The sequence below is a fragment of the Grampus griseus genome (assembly GCF_964374135.1).
Source record: "Grampus griseus genome assembly, chromosome: 1".
In the NCBI taxonomy this organism is placed as follows: domain Eukaryota; kingdom Metazoa; phylum Chordata; class Mammalia; order Artiodactyla; family Delphinidae; genus Grampus; species Grampus griseus.
In genome coordinates, this window is record NC_139017.1 from 138,338,013 (window position 1) to 138,360,727 (window position 22,715).

At 46.9% G+C, this 22,715-nt stretch overlaps 1 protein-coding gene across 1 annotated transcript; it reads right to left on the reverse strand.

Annotated features, from left to right (window-relative positions):
• Nucleotides 1–7,220: 7,220 nt before the first annotated feature.
• DIO1 (iodothyronine deiodinase 1) lies at nucleotides 7,221–22,283 on the reverse strand. Its single transcript, XM_082668723.1, has 4 exons — nucleotides 21,928–22,283; nucleotides 13,885–14,028; nucleotides 10,720–10,919; nucleotides 7,221–8,918 (listed from the first exon to the last, which is right to left on the reverse strand). The coding sequence occupies exons 1-4, from the start codon at nucleotides 22,262–22,264 to the stop codon at nucleotides 8,850–8,852; spliced, it is 750 nt and encodes a 249-aa protein (XP_082524849.1). The 5' UTR covers nucleotides 22,265–22,283; the 3' UTR covers nucleotides 7,221–8,849.
• Nucleotides 22,284–22,715: the final 432 nt, after the last annotated feature.

A 22,715-nucleotide genomic window follows, 5' to 3' on the forward strand; every position in this document is an offset into this window, starting at 1 on the left:
AGATTGCTGGAAGGGATTTCCAGAGGTTATCTGATTCATCTCTTTGGCACAAGCCTAGTAAATTATCTTTAAGTCTTTTTCTGTGTCTCTCTCTTCTGTGAATGCAGAGAAGAAGTTCTCAGTGCAGTGCTTGTAATACCACATTATGATATTTGAAAACAGCATCCTTTCACCTTCATTTTCCTAGGCTTTAAAAACTCATTTTCACTTGATAAAACCACTCTAAGTCTCAAGCAATAGATACAATAATATGTGGCTTTACCTTTTGTTTTTCACTGCTGAACCCATCATCTTTTTAAAGTCTCATTTGTCCCCAGTTGGCTTGCTTCTATCCCCCTCATTTGGCCTTGTCTCCACCTGCCCACCAACTCCTGACTGTGATTCAGACCTTTGTGGGGTTTTTTAAAATTTATTTTTTTGGCTGCGTCGGGTCTTAGTTGCGGCAGGCGGGATCATTGTTGCAGCACGCGGGCTTCTCTCTAGTTGTGGCATGTGGGTTTTCTCTCTCTAGTTGTGGCGCACGGGCTCCAGAGCTAGTGGGCTCTGTAGTTTGAGGCATGGGGCTCTCTGGCTGAGGCGCCTGAGCTCAGTAGTTGTGGTGCACGGGCTTAGTTGCCCCACAGCATGTAGGATCTTATTTCCCTGACCAGGGATCGAACCTACTTCCCCTGCTTTGGAAGGCGGATTCTTTACCACTGGACCACCAGGGAACTCCTGATTCAGACCTTTGAGTTTGCTGTTTCCTCTGCCTGGAAAGCTCTTTCCTTAGGTATCTATACAGCTAGCTTCCTCATTTATTTCAGATCCTTACTCAAAATCTTCTTCTCAGTGAGGCCTTCCTCACAAATTACGGAGCCTCCCTACCCTCACCACCAGACTCCCACCCCCAACCCTGCCCCCCTGCCCATGGGTTTAGGCAGCTGAGGTAGCCAGCCTGTGTCCTGTGCTTCAAGCGTTCTTGTACCTTATTCCTCTTTTCTCACTACTTCTAAAATTCAACTTAGATTCTTTTTCCTTTAATGATATCCCAAGCATACTATGAAAGAGGGCAGTGCAGCCTCCTTTCAAGCGTGAATATCTTGGGTCGGGGGCTCAACTGAATGAATTGCCCTTGGCTTCCATACCCTTTTAGGGACAGCCCTGCTCATCACTATCTATTTTGTCTTACTTATCCTGTATATCATGTTTATTGTCTCTCTGCTTCACTAGAATGTAAGTTCCACAGGGCAGGGAGTTTTGTTGTTTTTGATCACGACTGTATCCTCAGGACGTAGAAAAGTGCCTGGCACATAGCAGATTTTCAATAAATATTTGTCGACTAAATGAACATTGTTCATTTATTTGCATGTCTTTATCTCTTTATACTTTAAAATCCTTGAGGAATTTTTAATAAACCTAGCTAATAATATATACATGTTTGGATCACTTACTGTGGGCCAGTGCCTGTCACAATGCCTTGCATAAAGTTAAACAACCAATCAGTATTTATTTAAAGGATTGGATAAAAAAGTAAAAATCTAATAGCTTTTTAACCATGTACTCAAGCAAGGCAAAGAAATATTATACAGATGAAAATTGTGTCTATCACTTACTTATACAGACTGTTTTAAAAAGCAGTGTGCTGTGAGTTATATCTCAGGAATGCCTCTCTGTGTGAGGCATCTTTTGGGACCTTCCCCTTCTAGGTGATGTTCCAACAGCCATTTGTAGCTTGACCCCGGTAACAAGCCTTCTAAAATCTAATGTGTGGCAGAATGCATCAAAGTTTTAAACATGTGTATAGTCTTTGACACAGAAATTCCATTTCTAGGAATCTATTCTAATAAAATAATCAGATAAGTGACAAATGGACAAAGATGTCTAGCAATGCTGTTTATAAAATGGGAATCTGGAAACGACTCTGCATCCATACATTAGTAAGTATGATATGTACAGATATCATATATCATACTTTATAATGGGATATAAATCATATATAAATATAGAATGGTTACTTCTGGTTAAAGATGGTAGAGTAAAGGGATTTTTACTCCACTCTTCCTCAAAAGTCATTCACAACAAAAAAGATTATAAAGAGGAAGAAAAAATTTTCTCTTCAAGGAAGTAGGTACAACCTCTAACTGGGAAGCGTACTCGCTAAGTACTGTGAAATCAGGATTCAGTGAAGGGGGAAGATGAGACTTGACATGCTCTCCCAGAGCTAGACACTTTCTTAAACGTGTCACAGTTCTGAAAGGTTTATCCAACGATCCTTTGATTAGATTGAAGCGATCTTGGTCTGTAGGCAGCTTCAGGATGGAGAATGTCCCCACAGGGCTCAGGTTAATCATTCAAAATGGCGGAGGAGGTGGAGCTGAAGGAGGAGCCAGGCAAGATACACCAGCGGAGGCTGCTGGAGGTACCGCATGGTGAAGGAAGGCGTCTTAGATAGCTCGGGCTGCCGTAAAAAATACCATAGACTGAGCAGCTTAACACACCTTTATTTTCTCACAGTTCTGGAGGCTGAAAGTCTAAGATCGGGGTGTCAGCATGGTGGATTTCTTGTGAGATGTCTCTTCCTGGCTTGTAGATGGCCACTATCTTGCTGTGTGCTCATATGACCTCTTCTTGGAGCAAATGCAGAGGGAGGGAGGGAGGGAAGGAGGGAGGGAGAGAGAGGGAAAGAGAGCACCTTCTGGTATCATTTTTAATGTTTATTTTTGGCTGCATCGAGTCTCAGTTGTGGCACGTGGGATCTTTCATTGTGGCATGCGGGCTTCTTTCCTGCTGTGGCGCAGGCTCAGTAGTTGCAGTGCACAGCCTCTCTAGTTGTGATGTGCAGGCTCCAGAGCACGTGGGCTCCAGAGGATGTGGGCTCTGTAGCATGTGGGTTGCAGCATGTGGGTTCTCCAGTTGTGACCCACGTTCTCAGTGGTTGCGGCATGTGGGATCTTAGTTCCCAGACCAGGAATCAAACCTGCGTCCCCTGCACTAGAAGGTGGATTCTCAACTACTGGACCACCAGGGAAGTCCCTCTGGTGTCTCTTCTTATAATGACTAATCCTATCGTATCAGCCTCCCCCCCACCCCATGAACTCATTTAACCTTGAATGAGTCCTACCTCCAAATAAAGTCACATTGGGGCTTAGGGCTTTAACATATGAATGGGGGTGGGGGAAGGGCACAATTAAGTCCAGAGCAGGTGGTGAGAAGGCAGCTCACCTTGGCTGTATGAGCCCCATTGCAAAGGAAATAACGAGAGTATTCAAGACAACCAATCTAAATCAAAGTTGCAGATTGCCCTAGCTTACAGTTCCTCTTTCTATATTATGTTTCAGCAAATAACAAGCCCTATTTAAAAAGAGCAATCAGAAAAGATCCAGAAGAGGACTGCTTTAGGTCAGGGTCTCTAGAAACAGAGCTTTAGAGAGGAATGGTTGCAAGAGTGATTTACTGAGGGAGTGCTCTCCGGAAGCAGAACAGGTCAGGGGAGAAAGTTAATCAAAGATGGCTTCAGCTGAAGTCTGGCCTCAGCCTAATGCCACAGGGAGCTTTGGAGCATGAACGACACCAGAGAGGTATGCTCTCCAACTTGGAGGCAAGGGACCAGGCCTTTGTGCTCTCAAATCCATCAGTCATTGGCCATGGGCCACCCTCAGGGGAACATAACCTCTCAGGCATTGTAGCTCCTGTCACTTAGAGCAATTCTCAGGAGAAAAGACACTTGTGAACCATTAGCAGCCAACACTCACAGCAGCTGGCAGATGGATGCACTGATGTGGAAAAGGGATCTGGGCAGAACACTGACGGCATCTATAGTAACAATAGTTCTCAAAGTGTGGTCCCTGGAACAGCAACCTCCTCCTCATCGGAGAACTTGTTAGAAATGCAAATTCCCTAGCCCAACGCCAGATCTATTGAATCAGAAATTCTGGCGGGGGAAACCCATGAATCTGTTTTAACAATCCCTCCAGGTGATTTTGATGCATGTCAAAGTTTGAGAACCATTGTGCTATAGGGACCTATGACTAGAAACTATAAGACAAAAAGATGGGAGGGGGGCCCAGAAAAATAAGGCAGTTACAGGACACTCATTGCAACAGAAATTACACAAAGGACACATCAAGAATGGAGACCCTATAGTTATCTCTCAAAAAGTCAAAAAGAGGGATGTCCCTGGTGGTCCAGTGCAGGGGATGAGAGTTCAATCCCTGGTCGGGGAACTAAGATCCCACATGCTGCAGGGCAACTAAGCCCACGTGCTGCAACCACTGAACCCGCCCGCTCTGGAGCCCATTCGCCACAACTAGAGAGCCTACGTGCCACAACTACTGAGCCCGCATTCTCTAGAGCCCACGTGCCACAACTAGAGAGAAGCCTGCCTGCCGCAACAAACAGCCATGAGCCGCAACGAAAGATCCCACATGCTGCAACTAAGACCCAACACAGCCAAATAAATTAATTAAAAAAAAAAGACAGAGAGCTCAAAGAGGTACGAAGATTTAAAGAAAAAGAAGATGCAGAAGATGAAAATTGAGCTGGCAGAGCTGAGAAAAGAAGTGGAAGAGAAAAATAAACTGTTTCAGAGGTGAAAGCCACATAAGAAGCAAAGGGATGATGATGATAATTGTAGCAGTCAGCATTGAGTTAGGAAAACTGAAATCAATCTAGATATTTAGTTAAAGCTGGGAAGGAAATAATGCAGGCAATTTGTTACGAAGTATTGAAAAGTCTGGGAAAACAAACAGAAGATGAGAATGTAACCCAGAGCTGAAGCCCATGGGCCACACTCACTGTTGATCAATGGAAGCACCATTACTGCCTCTGAACAGAAGCCACTCCACCACCATGGCTGGTGATCCTAAAGCAGCTACCATGCACAGTCTCCTGCAATCCCTGCAGCCAGAGATGGAGAAAATGACTTCTGCCTTCTGCCCACCTTCGATCTCCACCAGTGCTTTGCATTGGCAGAACCTAACCAAAATGCAGTGTTCAGGCTTCTACCTCCTGAAACCCAGAGGAGAGTGTGGAAGAGTAGGAAAGAGTGAGAACCAACAAGCCGTATCTGGAACAATAACAAACCCAACTTAAGAAGAATCAGGATCAGAGGAAAAATTTTGAGAAAAATCACAACATGGAATCGAAAAGAACAAAAATTTTAAAAGTTATGGAGAAGATAATAGTTATGGAAGAAAAAAGGATACAACATACCCATAATTATAGTCCGTGAGTAAGATAATAGAACAAAAGCAACAGAGAAGATGTTCAAGGCAACAAAAAATGTCCTTGAAATTAAAAAAAAAAAAAGAAATCTTAAGATCAAAAGAGGATATTGTATTTACCTTAGTCCTTTAGGTCTACTATAACAAAAATAACATAGACTGGGTGGCCTATAGATGACAGAAACATTTCCTACAGTTCTGACGGCTGGAAATCTGAGATCAGGGTGTCAGCAAGGTCAGATGCGGGCCCTTTTACAGGGTTACAGACTTCTTGTATCCTCAGATGGTGGAAGAGGGCAAGCCAGCTCTAATCCCATTCATGAAGACTCCACCCTCATGACCTAATCACCTCCCAAAGGCCCCACCTCCTGACACTATCACACTGGGCTTTAAGATTTAGCATATGAATTCTGAGGGGACACAAACATTCAGACCACAGCAGAGTAAATTGTGACATAGAACAACCAACACTAGACTACGTCTTGGTGAAGTTACTGAACTTCAAATATGAAGAAAGAATCTGACAAGTTTCCAGGCAGAATAAAAGCAAGTAAGTGCCAGGGGAAATAAATGAGGCTGGCCTCAGACTTTTCCTCTCATGACAGCTAGACAACAGTGGAACAATGTCCACAGATCTCTGAGGTCGAGACTGAAACATAAGAATCTGAAACCCAGCCAGATATCCTTCAGGCTTAAGGACAACAGCTGGTCATTAGAAGCATGTAAGACTTCAGGGAATACAGGATCCACGAGCCCGTCTTCAAAAAACTGCATACTTGAGACTTTCAATGATGTAATCTATATGGCCAATTGGATATCCTGGAATCGAACATCTAACAATGCTGGATAAAATATTTTAATACACCTTTTGAAGTTAATGGCTGAACTTAGCAGAAATAAAGTTTTCTGTGGCCAGGAACCAGTTGAGAGCCTGACTCTGGGGAGTTGAACAAGCATTAAAGTCACTGGGCCACTCCGAGGGCATCTGCCAATTTCTGAGAGTCAGAGCCTGAGTTTCCTGGGCCTCCTGCCAGGCACATAAGGCAATGTCTTGCATCAGCTAGAATGGGGTATAGGCTCAGAGTCCCACATAAAGCCAGGTACCACAAAGGTCATCACCCTTAGAGAACAAGTGAACTAAAAACGTAAACCCTCCCACTGAAAGCAGACCGGCATGGTATTTTGAAGAAGATTCTTCAAATCAGTTGAAGTTCTGAATGCAAACTGTACTCAGAGTGGGACAAGACATTTTAACAAGCTTCTTTTACTTCCTCTGGATAACAAGATCATTCTTGTTATCCAGACCCAGAGAGGTCACCTTCAAATAGAAAAGCCCTTTCTTGATCATGAATTAGAACTGAATTCAAACCTCTTGCAGTCTCCTGGGCAGGTTGTTTTCCCACCTTTGCCCATGCTGTTTAGCCCACTTGAATGCTCTTCTCCCTTCCCATACTCTTCAGCCTCCCATCCCAGATTATAGAAGTCCTAGGGATTCTAGAAGGCCAAGCCCAGAGGCTCCCACCCCCACAAAGCTTTCCTAGACGCACCTAGCTCAGAAGGGCTGCTCTCTCCTCTGTGCTCTCTGAGCTTTAGTCTTCACTCTAACCCATCATAGTCCAGCTTGAATTATGGTTATTGCAGTGCATGTCCACCCCCATCCCCCCTGCCCTAGGAGGTTAAGCTGCTGGAGGACCAAAGCTGGACTTTGTCATCTTTGCATCATCACTCAGCACCCAGAAAAGAATCAGTGCTCAATTAATGTCTGAAGCATTACATTGAAGAGAATTGAATTGGAATGTTTGGGATCTATTTTAGCTTTCTGAAAACTCCTCAGTTCCAGCTACTATTTGTTTAAAACCGGGATATTTCTATGCACTTATAGACGTGAATTGAAGGGGGCCCAAGGAGGCAGTTGTGGAACAATAATGATGGTAACCATAAGAGCCAACACTTCGATGGCATTTTCTCCAAGTCAGGCACAGTTCTGAGTGCTTTATTTATGAGTCCTCTGTGGGGTAGGCCCTATTGATACCCTGTTTTGTAATAGTTCAAGATACAAAAGCAGCTTAACCAAAGTCACACAGCCAGCAGGGAGCACAGCTAGGACTCTGGTTTGAAGTTAGAGATGGGGTTTGAATCTCAGCTTGTTACTTACTGGTTCTGAGACCTTCCACAAGTTACTTAACTCTGAGCCTTGGTTTCCTCATCTCTAAAACGGGGCTAATAATCTCCTCTTTGCAATATACAGAGATATTAAATAAGACTACGTATCTGAAAGTGCCTGTGCCTGATAGATGATTAACAACTATTTTTTAAAAAGTAAAATAACGACATTAATAATAACATGTGGCAACTAAGGCAGAGCCAAGGAGAATGTGTTTTCATGTTAGAAAAAATGCTTCCCAAGTCCATTCTGTTATGTCATGTGAACGTAATATGACTCCCACATGGATGTTCTCTGGCAAGGAGCTCACAAGACAAAACCATGTTAGACAGGTAACACATAGAGACTGAGTGTTCTTCCCTCCAAAGGAGGGCCTTCCAACATATGTTATTTTTTCTAATCAGATTACATTGGTCTATAATAAAAGCTAGAACAAGCTGACACACATTAGAAAAGACAGTGTAAATATCGCACTGAAGCCATCTGAACTAGCCTGATATTTTTTAATCATTCTGTATTAGCTTGCTGCATCTTAAAACATTTTCTTTCAAATCAAGTCACAGCTGTGTGTACTTTAGGCTGTGGCCATCATAAACAAATATGAAAAGAGGCAGAGTTAAAACAGATCAATACCAATGGTTATTCATTAGTCTGATGTAATCTAACACAAATGACCATTAGGAGACTTGTGAAGAAACCAGAGAAGCAGAATTTCAGATATGAGCTTCTGCATAACTGAATGACAGCTCTGTATTGCCTGTGGTCTAGTTTGGTCAAGGTTATAATGTTTTTAGGAAGCCAGTCCTCCCCACAAGTGGCTCTTGGTAAGTGAAGATAGTAGAAGATTCCCGGGTATGGAGAGCCAGACGTCTATGAAATATATTCAAAGATGGTAAAGTGAGTACCCGCCTCTTCTACAGTAGAATTGAAGACATATTACCAGGGAAACTCACCTCTCATCACCCCCACCACTTTCTGGTTTAAATCTTTTGGCAAGGGAAGCGTTCCCATTTGTACTGTCTGCTCCCATTCCTACTCCTTTCTCTTTAAATTCCTCATCTCTCTCTAAACACCTGGAGTTATCCCCATGCTTAGTTCTAAAAACCAATCTAGTTATTAAATTATCAATTCCATAAATGGCAAATTTGGTAAAATGAAGTTACTTCATTTAAGGAATGCCATAGTGGAGTGGCTGGATGTTCAGAAGGAAGCCCAGGGAGTGCGCCTGCTCTCACGCTGAGACGTTGTGCAATGAACAAGGTCTCCACGGTGGGCGCAGTGTGGAGTTGTACCTTCTTTAACACTCAGCTCACTTGCAGCTTCATTTTCTCATTGTAACAGTTGTTTGCTTGGATAAGAAAAATCTGGGCTAGTGATTCCGCTGGGGACACAGGTCAAGAGGTAAATGTCAGCTGGGATGGGGGGCAAGCCAAGCCTTGAGAAGACCTCTTGTTGAGCACCTAGAACTGGGGGATCTGTCCAGATTAACTGTGGAGCTTTTCCAGAACAGCACGAACTTCTTCTGGACGGTAGTTCCAAGGGCCAGGTTTACCCTGCAAGAAAAATGAGTCAGCATTTCCAGATTTCCACCTTGCAGGAATATGTAGGTCTGGAGCTTAACTGAGAAATCTGGGCTGGTGATATACATGTGGGAGTCATCAGGATGGTATAGTCAAGGCAGGCACCCATGAGGTGGTTGAGATCACCCGTGTGGAGTGGCACCAACACTTAATGGGAAGACTGGACAGAGAAGCAGGAGGAAAACCAGAGCAGGTAAAGTGAATAGTTTTAAAAGGAGAAAAGGGGTCTATACAAATAAGCTCCTCTTCCACAGTCAGACCTTCAGACCAGCCTTATCTACTTCTCCACCTCTCATCAAGTTCTGCCCACTCTGCATCAAACTACCTCTGCCTCTCCAGTCCCACAGCCCCAGTTCAGCCCTCTTCATCTTCTGTTTGGGCAGCTGCCACACCTCCCCCCACCCCCAGTCCTCAGCCCCTGCTCTCTCCAGTCCATTCTTCACCCAATAGGCCATCATCTTTCTAAAGTACCGATCTGATTGTGCCTCTCCCCTGCTCAAAACTCTTCAGTGGCTCTCTTTTGCCCTAAGATGTAGGCCAAACTCCTTGGTCCAGAATGAACCCTTTGTAACAGAAGTGTCCCTGATTCTCCATTCACGCCCTTCCCTAATGTGTCTCAGTGCCTCTCCCCACCCTCTCCCCTATATTTGCAATGGTTTTCACTCACCATGTTCACGTGGCTGGCTTCAGTTGTCACCTCCTCTGAAAGGCCTACCTTTCCCCGACATTCAGAAAATTTATAGTCTGAGAGCTAAATCTGTCCTGATGTCTCACACCCTTTCATTTACATATTGTCTGTGCTGGTTTTGTGTTATAACAGCAGAACTGAACCATGTCGGCAGGGATTATTTGGCCCACAAAGTTGAAAATATTTACTATCTGACCCTTTACAGAAAACCTTTGCTGATCCCTGTTCTGGAGTCTCACAGCACTCGGGCCAAGTTAACGTTCTATTTGTGTCTTCCTTATCACCTCAACTGTGAGCACCTTGAAGTAAGATGTGGGCCATTTTAAATTTGTGTTTGTGTTTACAGCGCTTTCCAGGGTAGGGACTCGGTACCTAGCTTGCCTCAATCGTGCCACTTTACTACCATGTCACAGGAGAGAGGAAAGGAAGAAGGACCTGAATCCTCATGCTGTGACCCTTAGCACCCTGAGGATTCATCTGCAGGTTGTTGCTTGTTTCACCCGTGTGAGTAGGGCCTGTCCGACCACGTGAACATGGTGAGTGAAAACAGTTGCACTGCGGCATGATCGCGAAGGGTGTGAATGGAGAATCGGGGGCACTTCCATTACAAAGGGCAGAGGAGCATCCACGTGACTGGGCTGCATGTGCTTGCCAAGGCTTGAATCCCTTCAGCAGCTATAAAACTTAATTTCCATCCTCTCAGGGGAGGCTACCAGTGCCCACAGGGTTGGAGGCTATGCTTACTCCCCTCACCCTCGCCAGGCTGGAAGCACTGAAGGGTGGTGACAAAATCACCAGAAAAGAAGCCTGGACGTAATGCCTGTCTCGAATTCCTGCTTCAGCATTTCCAGCTCCTAACTGCAGAGTTGGTTCTCTTCTGGCCTCTATACCCCCTTCCACGTTCAGGCCTGTCTCAGGGATTAGCAGCTTCAAACCCTGCCACTCCTATCCCATCCCAGAGGATTTGGAATTGAAATCAGAGCCTGTGCAGTGTGGCCTTGGGCAAGGCAGTTTCCTTCTCTGAGCGTTGATACAAAGTCCTGTCTTTGTCCTCGCCCTCCCTGGCGCCCTGCCCCCGGTCACCACCTTGTACAGGATCCTGCCGTCCTGGAGCACGTACAGCCTCTCAGGCAGCGCTGCGTAGAGCTGACTGCTCTGGTTCTTCATTGTGTCCACCACCACGGGGCACTGGGGGCTCCTGTCCAGCAGCAGGCGGGCTGCCCGCAGGCGGTCCTGGAGATGCTGGTGATTCTTGATGTCCACGTTGTTCTTAAAAGCCCAGCCATCTGTAAGAGAAAGGCCGGACAGCAGCCCCACAGGCATGGCACCTACTTCCTGCCGGCCAAATACACCCCCGCCACACACACTTTTAACTGAGGGTTGCAGATGGAGGACTTCTCCACTTTGGCACTATTGACAACTTGGGCTAGATAATTCTTTGATACGGGAGCTGTCCTGTGTGTTGTAAGGCACTGAGCATCATCTCTGGCCTCTACTCACTAGATGTCAGTAGCGTCCCCCTGCCTTCAATTCGTGACAACCAAAAATGTCTCATACATTATCAAATATCCCCTGCGGGACAAATATAACCCTCAGTTGAGAACCACTGCTGTAACACCATCTCCTCCAGGAAGCCTTCCCTGACACACCCAGCTGTGTGATATTGGGCGAGCTCTTTAAATTCTCAGTTTTCCCATCTGTTAAATGGGATTAACAGAACCTACGTTGCAGGTGGCTGTGAGGCTTACATGAGAGAACATTGCAGAATTCCCAGTACTCTGCCTGGTTCATAGTAGATGCTTGAAAGATATTGGTTTGTTTTGCCTCACTGCCCCCAAATAGCAGACGGGTGGGAAAGAAGCTGGTTTTCTTTTTTTTTTTTTTTTTTGCAGTTTTCATTCAATACTGCAGGTATTCTACTACTTTGCTCTGGAGATGCCCCACCCCCACCCCCAAACCAAACCCATTTAAGCTGCTTCACTTTAAATGGAAGGGGATTTTCAATTGGCCTCATTTGCGAGGTGCCCATCTGCCTACTTAAAGAGAGGGTACTCATTAGCTAATGGGCCCACAGGTTGAAAAAATAACCATAAACTGCTACTGGCCTTGCCCTTCTACTTGGGTAGAAGGTTCTTTCAGAAGCCACGTGGCTTGCATTTATACTAATAGTTGCCTCCCCGGGTAATATAAGTTGCTGAAGTCCATCAGCAGAACTGGCCCCACCTGCTCCATGCTTCCGAGTCCTCTCTGCTTAGTACCTTTCCCCTAGGAAACCCAGCTTTCAGGAGAAATTTCTCAGTGGCTTGAGGTGGACAGCCCTGGGTCCAGGAAAGGGTTAAACCTGCTAGTCTGATTCCAGGAGAATGGGGGAGGAGACAGGTATCAGGACCAGAAACAATTTCTGGGAGGATCCAACCCCTTTTGTTGCAATGTGTACTTTTAGAGACCAAAGCGGGATCCTCTACCACCTTATTACTCCAAGTGTGGTCCCTGCGCTAGCAGCCTCAGCACCACCTGGGGAGCTGTGTAAAAATGCCAAGTCTCAGGCCCCTCCGCAGCCCCACCGGGCCAGAATCTGCATCTTTATAAGATCACCAGGTGACTTAAGTGCACTTTAAAGACTGAGCAGCGCTGACCCCACAGGTAAATCAGCTTCAGCAGCGCTTTGGCCATCAGCTATGAGAACATCAAGGCATCGCCTCTTCTCAACGGTGGAGACCACAGACACCTGTAGGTGCCCAGGTTCTCTTTCTTTACTTGACGGCAGCTGCTCTCCCAAAGCGTATTTAACAAAGAGGCACATTGTGCTTGCCTTTGCTCTCCTGATACCTATGCTGTTTGTTTTGAATTTTATTTTGGAAACGTTCAAATATACATAAAAGTAGAGAGAACAGTTTAATGAATCTCCATGCACCTGTTACCCTATGCTAATATTTTAAGTTGCCCCAAAGCCTTACATGAGGATAGAAATGGGCTGCTAAATGAACACAGTGTTAGGGTGAAAGCAGTTCTCCAACCTCTGGGTGCATAGGAATTAATATGCAGTGGGCCTAGGGTGGGGCCCTGAAATATGCATTTTCAACAAGCAACCCAGTTGGATCAGACATGAGGGATCTAAGGACCACGCTGGGGAAAGGGCTGCTGGACCAGCTTTGCTGAAAACTAATCAATAGCAATCTCTACACTTACAACACGTGGATAAGCCAGCAAGGCTAATACTGGCCTAAATGCTCACTTATTCACCCAACTATTACTGAGCACTGACTCTGTGACATGTACTGTGCCAGGTGCTGGGTGGCAGATGATCAAAACAGCCTCTCATCTTGTGGGGAGATGGGTGAGTAAATGACTCGACCCCCTCAGCCACATGAGCCTTCTTGCCTTCTCCAATCTCTGGGTTTGAGACTTGGGCCAAACTCATGTGTTCAGTCCCCATGAAAATCAGGGAGACAGGGATGTGTCTGACCATCTTATAAAGTTCAAGGGGCTTAGACCAAGCTGTAGAAGTTTCAGGAAGGGACATGTCTGCCCATCGTAAGGAAGGACTTTCTCACAAACAGAGCTGTGCGGCAAAGGAACAAGATTTCCCATGAGGTAATGAAGATGAGTCATCACCTATGAGGGGCTGAAGAAAGGATCCCAGCCCCAGGTAGAAGCTGGCCCAGAGCAGTGGTCCTTAAAGTGTGGTCCCCAGTCCGCAGCTTCAGTGTCACCCGGAGCTGGTTAGAAATGGAAATTCCCAGGCCCCACCCCAGATCTAACTCAGACTCTGGGGTGGGGTCCGGAAGTCTGCTTTAACAAGCCCTCCAGGCGCTTCTGGTGCTCACTGACGCTTGGGAACCACTGTCTGAGATGAACCACAAAGTCCCTTTGAGCTTGGAGAGGCTTGGAATGGATTTCACAGGTTGCTATAGAGCCGCCATTTCACTTGTGACATTTCAGGTCTAAATTCCTTGTGACTGTGCTCATATTAGCTCCTCTCCCTTGGTTTCCCTATTTATCCATTCAGAATGTTAGATGCTCTCCCAGCTAGACCTGTCGCTCCAGGTTTTCTGCTCTGTGTGCCTAGTTGAGAGCACAGACTGTGGAGTTAGCGAGTGGTGGGTAAACCTAGCAGGGACTGGGAGATGGTAGGTCCTCAACAAATAGCGGCTTTTTCTCTCTCTCCTCCTCTTCTCCCTACCCCCAACCTTGAGCAAAGGGGGGAGAGAGAGAGGGAAGAGGTGGAGGCAGGCAATCTTTCTTTTTTACCTGATGCGTGTGCTTCTTCAATGTAAATGATGAGAAAATCTGCTATGGAACTAAAATCTTCAATAAGTCTCTTGAATTGGTCAAACTTGAAAATAAATGAAGGTCAGGTGCAACTTCCAAAATTCAGCACCAGTGGCCTGTTGCCTGAAACAAATAGAATCACGATCACCCAATAATCGACACACAGCATTTCTTTTGCAAGCACCATCTTCACTCCCGCTTTCATTCTATTACCTTTATTTCCCCTCTAAGATGGAGCCAGGGCACAGTGCGGGATGGAAGCCTGGAGCGCGTGATTTAGCAGAGGCTGGAGCCAGTTTACTCCACTCCAAAATGAGGGGATTCTATCAGGTGGTCTCAGCAGACCACCTGCGCTCACTGGGTGGTAATTAAAATAAGGACAAGGAGAGTCCCTTTCATGCGGTTTAGAAGGCAGGCACACATCTATTCTCTCATTGATGTAATCAGTATACTACAAGGTGGGTGATTTTTTTCCCCTGGTTTATAGCCTGGCTCCATGTCACACAGCAGGTCAATGATGGAATTAACATTGTGGCTTCTAGATTCTCAATTTGGTGCTCTTTCCATTCAAAGCACCTCCGTTTCCTCACCCACAAATGGACATAATACTTACCTTACAGGATTGTTCTGCATCTTTATAAGATCACCAGGTGACTTAAGTGCACTTTAAAGACTGAGCAGCGCTGACCCCACAGGTAAATCAGCTTACCTTATAGGATTGTTCTAAGGATTAAATAAGTTAAAACAGAAAAGGGCTTAAAATGGTGCCTGCCCATAGTAGGTGCTCAATAAATGTAAGCTCTTATGTTCTTAGCTCTCATCTCCTCCCTGTGAAGTGGGGAGCCATGGAGGAGACTCCACAAAGGGGAGTGAAGCGTGGGGACTGGCCACATAATGGGCTGGGCCAGGGCAAAATGAAAATGCAGAGTCCCTTGTTCAAAAAGTGGGAGAAAGTGCCGTTAAATACATTAAAATATAAAGTTTTATTGTGCAGTATCTCTCTTGCCCTGGCATGCTGCTTTTCAGTTGCTGTTTAATGTCATGCTCCCCTGGACACAGGGATATTCATAGGGCGAATGCAGACTCTCACAGTCACCCAGGAGCCCCCAAACTCTGTGCACGTGTGTATGTGTGCTTGTGGCTGCTGGCTACCAGCTTTCCTTTCCCTCCAGCCACCAGACCAATACACCATGCCCCAGCCAGGAGCACAGAAACTGAGCCAGACATATCATTTTCCTACCTGCCATCACCCCAACCCACAGACTATTGCAACCTCCATGCAGGGACATGCTAGGTACCTTGATGAGGGGAGAGGGGGCAAAAAGCTTCTCCCGCCAAGTCACCCCCAGTCACTTGCCAAGTTGCTTCATGGCGCTGTCAGCCCAGGCTAGGGATGACCACCTCCACGCCCTAGTATGAGATGCGGTGGGATGCCCATACCTGACCCTAACCTTTCCCATACCTTGGTCCAGGCCCCCTCTGGGGCCAGAAGGTGGTAGCAGTCACTGGGTGGGAGCAGGAATGAGGCTGGATAGGCTGGGGCACTGGGAGCGGAGGAGTAGGCCTTAGAGAACGTGTTGGGGGCAGGGAGGCTGTGGGAAGCAGGAGCCTGTGTGAGCCAAGGCTCCAAGTGTCCAGGGCATGTTCCATTGTGGAAAAGTCTTCTCTTACAAAATGCAAATTAAAGATAAAGCTATTGGACTTCCCTGGTGGCGCAGTGGTTAAGAATCTGCCTTCCAATGCAGGGGACACGGGTTTGAGCCCTGGTCCGGGAAGATCCCACATGCCACGGAGCAACTAAGCCCGTGCGCCACAACTATTGAGCCTGTGCTCTAAAGCTCGTGAGCCACAACTACTGAGCCTGCATGCCGCAACAAGAGAAGCCACTGCAATGAGAAGCCTGTGCACCGCAACAAAGAGTAGCCCCTGCTCGCTGCAACTAGAGAAAGCCAGCACGCAGCAACAAAGACCCAACACAGCCAAAAATAAAGAATAAAAAAATAATAAATAAATACATTAAAAAAAAAAAGATAAAGCTATTAAGAATTTCAAGACAGCTACTGCAGAGCATTCAGCCCAAGCTCAGGGCCCTTCTGAACATGGCACCCTGTATGATTCATTAGTCCCGCGCCCATGAAGTCAGCCCTGGTGGGAGTCTTCTGTAACTCCCCCAGTCTAGACTGGGGGTAACTCTAGGGAGCTGCTAGCACCCTGTGGCTACTTATGACCAAAGCTGACATCGCTGAACCCTTACCGTGCACCTATTAGAGCATGGCAGGTCCCGCAGTGTGACATGGCCGGTTTGTGTCTGTATCCCCCAGGCTACTCATTGCACCTGAGGGTAGGGCCTGTCCCTCATTCTTCTTCATGTCCCCAACATCAAGCACACTCTCATTGCATTACAAGCATTTACTCAGCGCTCATAATGCGCAAGGTTCTCTGCCGCACACTGGGGGTTCAGCAGAGAGCGAGAGCAGCAGGTCTCTGCCTGCATGCAGTTGGGGTTCTGTTTAATGGGGAGACAGGCAGGAAGCAAGCAAAAGCATCAATGAAGTAATTTCAAGTTGTGATAAGTGACACAAAAGAGACTCTAAAGGAGTGACCTCCTTGAAGACAGGTGGGTCAGGGGAGGCCTCTGAGGAGATGCCATGTATCCTGAGAAACAGGAAAGAGCCAGCTACATATGGGCAAAGGCAGGAGAAGAGCATTCCAGGCAAAGGGGCTCCATGTCCAAAGGCCCAAAGAAGAACAGAGCTTGGTGTGTTCAAGGACCTGCAAGGCCACTGTGACTGGAACCAGGCCAGGGGCAATGAGAGACGTGACTGGAGAGGTAGGTATGGGCCAAAGCAGGCAAGCTCTCCTATGCCTTGTATAGCAGCTGGATTTTCTTCCAGGTACAAGGGGACATCATGGAGATAAAGTAAGGATGCTGGATATTTGTTGCAATTTTGGCTGCTCAGTCTCTAGCCCTCCTTCCTCCTTGGAATTTATATTTTGTGCACTATTAATGGAGGGAGCGCGCCCAGCCTTGCTCTGTAGAAGGCAGGGGGGCCAGGTCCATTCTCGCTCCCAGCAGCCAGGGCACAGGCAGTGACCCAGGCTGATTGGACTCTCTCACATAGCTCTTTGATTCTGGAGTTACTGAGATGGTAGAATTCTTCCACGGCCCAGTGGTAGCGCCCCGTCAGGGATGGTGGAGTCCTATAGTGGTGACGAATTCCCATGGCAATCACAGTGACAGCAGCTTCCAGGCCCAACTGTTGATGCTAAAAGATGGTCCAGGCCCAGTGCTCCAGCTGTGGTTGATTCTGGGGAGCCTGCAGCATCTTTCAAATACACTTTGTACATGTGTAAATGTGTATGACTAAGAAAATCAGAGTGAGTTTCTGTTGCTTGCAAGGCAGAACTCTGACTGCTACAGTAGGCTGTGAGGTGAAAAGTGGGCAGCTTACGCTTGAAGATCACTCTGGTTGCTCAGTGGCAAAAGGACTGAGGGTGAGAATGGAGGCAGTTAGGGGGGGTTGGTGGAATCCACATGAGAAATAATGGGAGTCTGGGCTAGTCTGTGTGCAGTGGGGAAGGGGAAAAGGTAGAACTGACAGGACTTGTTGATGGATGGGGAGTAGAGGGCATCTTAACTCACTTGTGGTTTATTGGGTTAGTTATTCCCTCACCTCATTCTGCAAAGGATTTGAAGCAGCTTATACATATAATAAATAAAATTATTTATTTATACATATGATAATAAAATATCAAATAAAAATGTAAAAAAACCATGGCACTCTGAGAGGCACAGAACAGGTCTCACGCATTCATTATAACTGAGCTAGTATTTGACTCCGAGTTTCCATGTGGCCAAGGAAAAGGAGAAACATGATTACTTATATATTCCTCATTTTTCAGTACCTGAGGAGGAAGTAGGCCAGTTTCTCTGGAGATACAAAGCTCTCCTCGTCCTTGTCTCACAGATTTCCTCATAGGAGGCCCTAGGAGGCATTGAGAGGGCCTCCATTGGTCGCATCCTCACCCATGTGCAGGGTTTGCCCAGGTCACAGCAGGAGAGGCTCAGAGGCCAGTCATGGCCAAGTGGCCGGCCACTGGCCTCCAGTGACCCCAGGGAGTCACCCTTCAGATAAGAACAGAGGAGATTTAAGGTCAGGACCTGTGCAAAACGTGAGCTGTCTGGAATTTTGTTCTCAATTGGATAAAAAAAATGCACCATCCACTGGTTAGGACACTGGAAGAAGCAGAGCCATTTGTTTAATTATTTATAGTGTGTCTGGGTGCAATGGCCAGTAGTGAGGGCAAAGTTTAAACTTAGTTCCCTGCTTTCCTGCTAGCAGAGAGAGGAAGGATGGGCGCAAGTGGGTGGCTGTACCGGGGGCTGGCAGCCTGCCCATGTCCACAGGCTGCAGTGCAGAGGACACCAGTTTAAGAACATCAGGCAAGACTGGCAAGTCCAGTTTGTTTGCATAAGTGGGAAAACGGCTCTGTGGTGGCACTAGACTCGAACCCACCATTGGTTAGCTTACTGGTTGACCCCCAAGCCAGTAAATCAACTCTCTACGCCAGGCTCTCTCAGCAGAGAAAGCTAGTTTATAGTTGACCCTTCATAAGTATACCTGGAGAGATTCTAGAAGATTTTAAATGGGGGCTGAAATAAATCCTGTTTCAGATTAGCTGCTAGGTTCCAAGAAAAGAAATCATCCGGACTTGCCTTCTACCCCAACGTGCCAGTTAATGTTTTGCGGTACATGTGTGTCTGAGAGTGTGTGTATGTCTTGTGTGTGCACATACATGCAGAGGATAAGAGGTGGCTGGGAATTTCTCTGAGCCTCTGTTGTTTTATCCAACAACAGAATGTACACTAGCTGAGAGTCCTAAGGCTCAAGTCTGGTTCTCACTCTACAAGAACTCTCTGTGTGACTCTGAGCAAGTCTTTTACCTTCCTGGGCCTTTGCATCTGAAAAATGTAAAGGTTGCTTTAGATTATCTGTAAAGAGTTTTCCAGACTTTCCAGTTTGTGGCTCTCAAATGAGTTCATATTTATACCTAAAGCATACAACAGAGCTTTTTAGTGAACTGGTGGGTTTCCAAAACACATACAGGATGTCTTTCTAATAAGCAGAACTGATCATGTTAACTTCCTGCTTGAAAATCTTTCTAGAACTCACCAATACAGGATAAAGGATACCCTCTTTGCTAAGACGCATGAGGCCCCACAGCTCTGATCCCTGATGATGTCTCCAGCCTCATTCTTCACCCCTTCATACCTCCCACACCCCACTTCTGCCAAACTGACTGAAGCCCCTCCACATATCAGACCTCTGCTGCTCCTCCCCTCTGCGTGGCTCTGGTCACCACTCTCCTCTTCCTCACCCACCTCAAGGCTTCGGTCCCTAGACCATCAGCTCACCATCCTCTTCTCCAGGAAAACTTCCCCTGGCCGCCTTCCTACCCCACCTGACTCCTCCCAGAACTGCTGGGTCCCCTCTCCCACTCCATCATCTCCCTCTGTGAGTCATGAGATCTTCAGTTGTGTTGATTTCTGTGTTGTCAGTATCTATTATTTCAGGGGACTCTGGGCCAATGTGCTGAAAGCCAACTCTATTTTATAAATAGAGTTTTCTTTTGTCTCTCAGACTCCTTCTCTCTCCATCTTCAGTTTCAGGTGTAGCAGCAGGGAGCAGAGACAAATAGAACAGTCTTTAAAACGTACACTGGAAAAAAACAAAACGTACACTGGCTCACTGGAAGGTAAACAGTTAAAATAAGCAAGTGAATGCTGTGAATTGGCCGTGAGGCAAGTTGGCTTTCATGGAACCGATCACTAGACCGTCAAAAGTCAGCAAATTGGCCTGGTTCTATCACAGCGCTTGGCACGAGGTAGACGCACAGTAAAGATTAGCTATTACTCTCATTGCTCTTATTATCAGTGGTCACTTAGTGAATGTTTATTGAATAAATAGAGGTCATTTCAGCACAATGGTTTAAAGTCATCAGCAAAAAACTCTTCCCCTTCCGTCTGATTGCAACACTCTTTTCAAGCTATAAAAATCTTACTCATTCTTCAAGGCCTAACTCCAAAGCCACTTCTTCCAGGAAATCTTCCAAGCCCTGCAGGCAAAGTTCATACCTTTGTCTGCCCGCCTCACGGAACTGTACGGATTTGTTTATTACATCTGTCTGTTCCGTGGAACCATACATTCCTCAAGCAAAACAGCAAGCTCTTTCCTAGCTCTGAGTCCCTGGCATCTAGCTGAGGGTCTGGCTCCTAGGGAACGCTCACAAATGTCTGTTGAGGTGTATTGAGAAAACAGGGTGAAGAAGCCCTGATTCTGGGTCTGACTTGGTCTGTCACTGGCCCTGTAACCTTTGCTCTCAGTTTCCTCCATTTCCGTTTTAAAATGAAAACATTGGATCAGGTCAGCCTTTCCCAGAGGTTGTTCTTTGGAACCAATATGATGATGATAAGATTTTCCTCTGGTGGAGAGTGGGGAGTTGTATGTGTATGTTAGGAAAATTAGTCAGTGCCGTGTTAAAGTTTTTTCAAGTTTGGTTTGTTTTTAAGCTTCAGGGTGTCTTGGAGCCTTTTATATGTCCATGTGCACGATGAACTTCCAGGAGGAGAGTATAGTATGCAGTGTTTCCCAAACTATTTTGACCAGGGAACTCTATGTAGTAAAGCACATGTGTGGGATTTGGGTTCCAAAAAACACGCTTTGAAAATCACTAGATTAGCCAGCTGCCTCAGGGGCCTTCTCTACTCTGCTGTGTCTATACCCTGAGAATTCAGAGATGAATCAGACACAGCCCTGTCCCAAGCCTCCCCACTGGGCGGAAGGATGACACTTGAGCTTCGGTAGCCGGGTGCTGGGTAGGAAGGATCAATGTCCAGGAGAGGTGCAGGCAGAGATCCATGAGTTCAGAAGGGAGGGAGAGCAGGCCTCAGTGAAGGGATCTGAGCTGGCTTCACAGGGAGAGGCACGAGAGCAGGACCCTGACGATGAGGAATGTTGGTGACAGAGGGGAAGGGCCAACACCACCAGCAAAGGCAAAGAGAAGGGAAAGCACAAGGGATGTAAAGAACCAGCAGTTCATCTGGAGGCAGTGGGCCTGAGGGGAAGCCTGCAGGTGAAGTTGGGAAGAAAAGCTGGAGTCAGATCAGGAAGGACCTTCAGCACAAGGCTGAGCCTGGGTTTCATCCCAAATGCAGATGGGGGCTGCTGAAGGTTGGTGAGCTGGGGCACCAGTCATCCAGGAATGTGCTTGTGGAAGGGGAAGCTGGCAGCCATCCACAAGTTCGGTGGGAAGAGATGGCAAGACGGGGAGGAGGAAGGACAAAAAGGGAAACCTGACCAGAGAGGCCTTTAAGAACCCAAATAGAGCTGGTTTGCCTGGAAGAGAGAGAGAGAGAGAGAGAGAGAGAGAGAGAGAGAGAGAGAGAATCTTCAACAGATATTTACTGAGCAACTACCATGAGCCAGCAGCAGCCAGGGGGACCCAATAGTGAGTTAGAGGCATGACCTCCACCTGCACAGAGCTTGCAGGCTAGTGAAGGGGACAGACATTAATCAAATACCCACACATAATTACAAACCACAATGGGTGTGATAAAGAAAAGTTTAGGATGTTAAGCATAGAAGAGGGAGTAGGCCAGGGGACCGGGGGTTGGCTTGTCTCAGGAAGTGTCACTGGGCAAGAGTGGACCAGGTGTGGGGTGGGGGGTAGGGTGGGGCGGCAGTGAAGAGCATCCCAGGCAGAGTGACTGTGCAGTAAGAGAGGTGCTGAAGGAGCTGACAGCCAGTGTGGATGGTTTGCGGTTTGATTGCCTGGGAAGGGGACGATGCCACTTAGAAGAACAGAACCCAGGAGAGGTGCTAGTTTCAGGAAGTGGGAAGAGGACAGGAAGCCAAAAAAGAAGCAGCTGGATTAGTAGCATTCAGGCTTTCCAACCCACCTGCCCACCCCCATCAAGCACCCCCATCCAAGCACCTCTCAAGCTTGGACCAGCCTCCTGACCTTGCATGAAGTCCCAGATGTTGCACCTCTGTCCTGACAGGCGGACCACGGGGCAGTTTGGGGCTCGACCCCCTTGCTCCGTCATGTCCTCCAGTCGCTGCCAACGGACCTTCAGGATGAACCAGAAATACTGGACACTGAAGAAAGTGGGTATCCAGTTTTCATAGGAGAAGTGGGGATTCTTGGCCATGCCAGTCTTCTCACTCATGGCCAGGATGTTCTGCTTGACCCTCCTGGGAAACAGTGTCAGAAGCACTTTGCCCATGGCCACGTGCAGGCCCACCTGAAAGAGCACCCAGAGCCTCTTCAGCCACAGCCCTGGCAGGGGCAGCCCCATTGTGGCAGAGCCAGAGCTGGCTCTGAGGCTGGTGGGCAGAGCAGAAACCGCCGGGCCACAAGGGGTGGAGCTGAACAAAGGTGCAGGGTAGCAGCAGCCAACCCGGATGTGAAGAAGGTGCCAGGACAGAAGGTGTTTGCCTTCCTGTCAGTGGAATGGAAAATTCCAAGCCAGGTGCTAAAGGTCTGTTCTAATGATCATTTCTGATTCTTTGCCTTAGCCTTTGAGAGATACTTGGACCGGGAAACTTCAGATCTTAAATTCTCCCTCTGATAAATTTTAAAAACAAACACTTTAAAAGGTCACACTTAGAGGGACTCTGTGTTTCTTTAGAAAGGCTCTGCTATAAGTAAGTTCTAATGTTAAGTAGTCTTTTAATAACGTCAATTGTTCTTTCCTACTGAAGGATGCTTTTCCCACTCACAGCTTCTAGCTGGTGGTTGAGAGTTTC